The sequence below is a fragment of the Heliconius melpomene genome, chromosome 18 (genome assembly GCF_056956725.1).
Source record: "Heliconius melpomene rosina isolate 202511_hmr_F chromosome 18, ASM5695672v1, whole genome shotgun sequence".
NCBI lineage: Eukaryota > Metazoa > Arthropoda > Insecta > Lepidoptera > Nymphalidae > Heliconius > Heliconius melpomene.
The window spans coordinates 4,559,698-4,566,321 of NC_140406.1; the positions used below are offsets into that span (position 1 = coordinate 4,559,698).

The 6,624-nt window shown below is 29.4% G+C and overlaps 1 protein-coding gene across 1 annotated transcript; it reads right to left on the bottom strand.

The window, feature by feature from the left end:
* Positions 1 to 220: 220 nt before the first annotated feature.
* On the bottom strand, positions 221 to 5,952 carry LOC146529290 (transmembrane protein 127-like). Its single transcript, XM_085201549.1, has 4 exons — positions 5,690 to 5,952; positions 4,317 to 4,568; positions 3,579 to 3,878; positions 221 to 3,058 (listed from the first exon to the last, which is right to left on the bottom strand). The coding sequence occupies exons 1-4, from the start codon at positions 5,712 to 5,714 to the stop codon at positions 2,778 to 2,780; spliced, it is 858 nt and encodes a 285-aa protein (XP_085057675.1). The 5' UTR covers positions 5,715 to 5,952; the 3' UTR covers positions 221 to 2,777.
* Between the last annotated feature and the right edge of the window lie 672 nt (positions 5,953 to 6,624).

The window sequence follows — 6,624 nt, forward strand, 5'->3', positions numbered from 1 at the left end:
TTAAACAGAGGGAATCTAAAAATTTTTTAAAACCTTGCAGCACTTTGTCTTATTATAGGAAATGAAGACCATTCATCCCTGGTGGGAAACTAACTGACTGTCATTCAGAGTGACCTACATTAAGAGACTACAACTGTACCACAGTGGCTTCATTCTAATAATAAAATAATTTGATTCTGCAGTACAAAATGACAGGATATTGTTATTTATGAAAAAACCATTTATTTTTAAGATATGTATTGCATATTAGTTAATACATAAAAATAAAATATTACTCTTACTTTAAATGTAAAAATAAATTTCCTAGTAGAAACCAGGAATAACTATTCTTATGTCTAAAAAGTATACACTTTAACAAACAATACCTATTAACGGTTCATAGTTTTTGGTAACATGATATATACAGTAGTTATTTAATATATTTTAGAATTTTATAATAATATATTTAAATATAGATGAGTGTATGTTATCTAAAAGGAGTCTACATTTATTTATCAAGAAGCTAGTTACTTTATCTTCTGTAATGTTATATTCATACAAAAAACATATATTACTTAGTTTAGTGCCTTGTTGAAACATTCATATTAAATTAGACCGTTACATTTGTCTAATTTTCTTTAAAACATAACTTATTTCATGTGAGACTCGAAATATACAACATAACTTTTATATAAATAATAAAAAAAAATCTTATTAAACTATTTCTTTTTAATTTTCTTAAATTTAAAGAACTTGCAGTACAATCATATGAAAATCATTGATAATGATTTAAAAAAAAAAAAAAATTGATTAATTCAATACTGATTATTGGTATTTGAAAATTATTACAGTGCAAAGGGACCTTAGTGTAAAGACACTATTCCTCACTCAATTTTCGGCACGTTACGTGTTCGAGTGGCGAAACACAACGCTGTGCTTTGTCTGGTTACGAAATCGAAGAAATGAAAATATCATAACTCCAGATAGGGATCTATTTCCCATGTGGAGTTATGGTGTTTCATTACACACACATTAACGGGTAATTAGGCATAATTAGTAAATGTCAAAATTATCGCCAAGTCGGCATGAATCGACGTCCGTTCAGTGTGACTTAAATTTAAAAAATAAGCCGGAATTTGATTTACATGGTCTTTATACATTAACGATCTTACCCCAACGTACACTATATATTAAAGTAAAAAGTAGTGTATTTTTTGATTCCATATTAATTCCAACAGTGTTAAAATATTATACTCTGATAAGAAATAATAGTTAGTGTAAAATAAAAGTTCATTTAAAGCTTAATACGTTAGAAAACACATTTGTATAATAACTGTAATTTCTAAATCTGTATAATTTTTGAAAATTACATTTATAATAGTATTAAAGATTATCTATAAATTAAACAATGTGATTATACGTAGTATTGATCATTAACAATATTTTTTTCACAATTATAGATTTTTTTAATTCATCTAAATTTTTTAAGACAAAATAGGCACTAATACGGCAAATCACATTTCAAGTGAATATTATGAATTAAATCACAACCATGTTACAAACCAAAATCTTTTTCGTTTATTATTTGAATATTTGAAAAAATACTGGGGGGTCTATTCATAAATTACGCCACACATTAAGGAGATTGCAGGGGGTGACATTGCCTTAAATCAAAGTTCTGCAATTAGTGAATCGTTAATTGAAATTGTAATTTCCGCACAAACAACTTATCAATTGTTAATTGCAAATAAAATGTGCCCAGCTCTGGCTCAGGTAAAAATTCGGGCAACTCGTATAACGTAATTTATGGACCACCAATGATGATGTATTGAAAATGCTTACTCTCATACATTGAATAAAAAATATTTTGATTTAGAATTTTAATGCATTTGGTTGAGATTCTCTTATCTCGCTATAATTTTATCACATAATTTTCAAGCTAATGACTACATTAACACTAATTTTAGATTTTTTTACAAAGTAATCGTCATATACATATATAATTTCAATCAATATATGTATAGTACAAATGTAGTCTTCTCATTTGTAAATTAACACATGTTTATGCATTTTTTTTATTATACATTTTTACAATACTATGCTTTGTAGTAATTCAAGGACTATGACTTAGAAAACATAAAATATTGAACATATTGTGATCGGAACTAGCTCCTCCGGGAAACCGTCAAGCTCTCTAACCACTAAGCCATATGGCTATTAAGCTATGTGAAATTATAAGTTTGTTAAAAATATTATAACTTTATATATATATTTTTATATTGCACAAACTTGGTTTTGGCAAAGTATCATGTGCAATAGATATGTTGAAATTTTTGTAATGAGTAAAGATCTGTTTTGTATAAATTTATCCAAGAAATTATCTTCGTTTGTATTTTAACAAAATAATAAATTAAAACTCAATTTTTACGATGAGAATAACGTCGTGTCTCTCCTGTTCTCTTACCAGTTAGAGGAAATAAAAATATCATTCCCCAACTGGACTACTACTAACAACTAAAAAAACCCATTAACATCGTGTAGCCGTAATTTTTTTTTATTTATCCCATGAAGTAATTTCCTTCTTAAAGCTATTTAAATAGCTTGATGGTTAGAAAATACTGGTTTATAATTAATCAGTGTTTGCCTTGTCATAAATTGTCATAATACATAATGAATAAATATTTTATTCAAAAACTTCATTCATGTAGGCATCTTGGGAGTCTTATTATAAAATAGTATTAATCAAAATATTCGAGACGAAAGAGACTCAATACAATTATTTTCAGTGTAAACAAATTTTATGGTGTATAAGGAGGTGGTGGTGGTAGTATGGAAAGATCATCAAAGGGAAAATACTGTTGTGACCCCAGTACTGGCGGCGCGAATGTTGGATGCACTGTTGGTACATAGTTGGGGCTTGGTGTGTAAGGTGGTAATGTTGGCACTGCTGGAGTCGGGCCAACACTATGAGCTTCATAGCCATCCCAGTCGTCCATCAAGTTCCTCCTTTGTATATCTTCATCATTTGATAGTGGTGCTCCCCATAAATTAGCTGCAGATGCCAGAAGGGCTAAGGCACCTGTAAAAAAAGGATAACTTCTATATCAACAATGCTGTATTCCTTATATAACAAGACAGGCAGAGGGAATCTTGTGTCAAGACATTCCATTCCCCACACACAGCTTATTGTGAAATTGCAAGTTAGGTGACCAAATCTGCTGCCAATGACCAATAATGCAAAATGACCAATAATGCTGCAACTTGTTTCTTAATCATTATCTTCCAATGGGGAATCAAACACACAACCACCATACTTACAGTTGGACGCTGTGTCGCTGCAATACTCTTTCTATTGATATACATAATTAATATAAAAAATCATCTAGTTTTACATAATAGGCTAAAGAAACTATATTGAATATGATAAAACAACTATAGCATCTTGCTTTATCCCACATAGATGTAGACTAGGACGGCCCAGTCAAAAAAAGCAAGTAAATGAAAATAGTTAATGAATCCAAGGAGAGATCAAACCTACAATAATTCTATGTAAAGTCACACTTCTATAATCTATTTATATTATTCATAAATCTATGTACCTGCACCAGTTATAGTATAAAATCCATATTCATAATCAACTTGTATTGTATTCGGGTCACTGTTGTTTGCATTGCCCAACACAACTGTTGTATAATAACACACACCAACAATTGCTATAACCCAAAACACACACATGATGCTGGGAACGGCATTACGTCTGAGCATTTTGATAGCTCTACTGTTCAAACTAGTTAGATTGATTAAGACACCTATACACGAACAAAGTAGCACCATGAAACATAATAATATTAATATTCTCATTAGTGTTATGATTTCCGGTGTGGTGCATGGCGGAAGACCTGAAAACATTTAAATGTAAATTATTATTTATTTTTTTAGTTACAAACTTTATCCCACATATAGAAGTGTGGGTCAGAGGAAACCTAGGAACCAAGTGTTAATTCTTACGGCATTGCGTGTTGGGTGGCAAAGCTGGATAATATTAAGAGGCCAGTAGATGATTAAAAGTAAGAATTATACATAATAATAAATTCAATAATAGTTACATTTGCTGTATTTTAGTCATTAAAGCTCACCTCCAGAAAATCATTAATTATTTCCAAAACAGCAAATTTTTATACAATATATATTTTTTAATTTAAGGAATAAATATAAGGCCATTGTGGCACAGTGGGACAGTATCTGACTGTAAACTTAAATATATATTATGTTATCCACATTATAAGATCATTAGAAGTAGGGTTAAGGTCTACAAAGAAAATACATATTATTCTTACCGTTAAAGTCAGACCTGTTTATAGGATCATATTCCCTGTCTTGGTGTATTGCTATTTGATCATTGTCATCATCATCTTCATCAAATGTAAAGAATTGTGTCAATGATAAACTTTGAGTACAATGCAGTCCTTTAATTTTAAACCAACTTGGCTGCACAAGAGCCGCACAAGTCAACAAAAATGTTGAAATATTAAAAAATGCTGCTATTTTATTCAATTCCTTGTCTTTAAATGGCAATGTCACCTTAAGGCCTGAAAATGAATACCATATTTGAGGAAAGGTCATGATACATTTAGTGTCTATATATGTATATAGACATAGATGTTTTCCTTGTAACTATTTACATATAGCTTTGTATTTGTATTCTGCGTAATATAGCTGTGTAGGAAGAAGGAACCTATTGTTAAGACATTCTCCACTTACCCACTTTCCGCTATATTCTAGAGGCATTGAGTATTGAGTGTCCAAATTCAACACCAATCACACAAGTCAACTTCTGAACATTTAAAAATCTAATATTTGTGTCAGAGATAAGTTGCATATATGTCAAAGAGATGAGCAACAAAATTTATTGCATTGTAGCATAGAGGGACAGTGTCTGATTATAATTTTATGGTTGCAGGTTTGATCCCCACTCTACTCTCCCCCCAAAGCAAACAAATAAAAATAATCCCCTAAGTTAGTGCACAGATCAACCTCTAGCAGCAGCACAACAAAATCTAATTGCCAATAAGTCAATAAAGACGGAAAAAAGGTAAGCAAAGAGTTGTAATACAAACCATCCTTAATAACACACATATTACACATATTACACATATAATTTAGTAAATCATATAATGATCAAATAATCATAAATAAGGTACCCTCACAAAACAAATAAATTCAAATGTGTACCTACTAAACAAAGCTAAATGCTTATATCAATTGCAAAATGTTCCAACAAGCCACATCAAATCAACTAATTGCCAACATCATACTAATTAGAATATAGTTTAATCATCCAATACACAGTAGATGATGTAAGTTAAAAATAGTAATAAAAATACTTAGAGGAGGGCTTACTCCTTGGGGGTAAATATTTATTGTTAACATGTATAAGACGTTTTATTGTATACGCTACCAACAATTGAATATATACAATATTTAATCAACTGTTACAATGGTGTCTACTTTATTTAGTACCTAGAAAACTTTAAGAAAAAAATATATATAATGTACAGACAGTATTATGTATACTTTTTATGATTAGTTCCAGTTTAGTACAAGAATGTTTTACTTTAACCATTTTGTATAATATTTATAAGTTTTTGTTCCACATTCTATGTTAAATAAGAATATATACATAATTATAATAATAAACGTAGGTACACACCTCGAATCCAAGTTAAGCAGCTCATCCTGTTACACCATCGGAAAAGTACAATATAATTAGAATTATAGTAAAATCCTGTGTTATTATAATTACAAAACAAAAGAAGTAAAATAATGTTTTGCGAAGTAATAATCTCAAAACTGTCCACTACTTGTCATTGTCGTCAATCGTCATTTTGGAGTTGACAGGAAACATGCAAAATAAAATTGTTATTATCACATGATTGGTTAATTTAAACATAATATCTAGAGTACATCAGACTTCTCTTTCTATCTTGAGTATTTTATACTACTAGCGCCACTTGTTGCTAAGCTATCTTGCGATCTATTTTAATCTGTGGCTGTCATGGTATATGAAGTAATTTATTTTATACTATCTATATTTATAATAAAATAGCAAAAATATTTTGTCTGTACATTTAGTACTTTTGACTGAACACCTAATTAAAATTTTCATAACTATATTGACACGATGGTTAACTACACTAAAAACTTAAAAGATCAAGAACACCAGAAACGGTTGGAGATATTGAAAGTGGAGCTGAATATGAAAACAGAAAAATTATAAAGTGCTATTTCAGAAAGGGAGATTTTAGAAATAAGAAAGGCGAAAGAGTTAATGTAAATTTTATCAACTAAAAATATGTTGTGATGTCACCATATATATTTTTAATATGTATAAATTAAATGCTAAAAATTATATTAAATGCTCTTTATTCTTTATTTAGATTTATTGTGACAGCAGATACACACATAATTTTATACTTAATTAAAATAGAAAAACATTTCATATGGATATCAACAATTTATAATTTTATAGTTTCTTTGGCACATAAGACTAATCGATTTGTCTAATTGTTTTATAGCGACCCACACGGAAGTGACAATTACAAAAAATAGTTGGCGCTCTCTATGAATTTTTAATTTACACTCTTT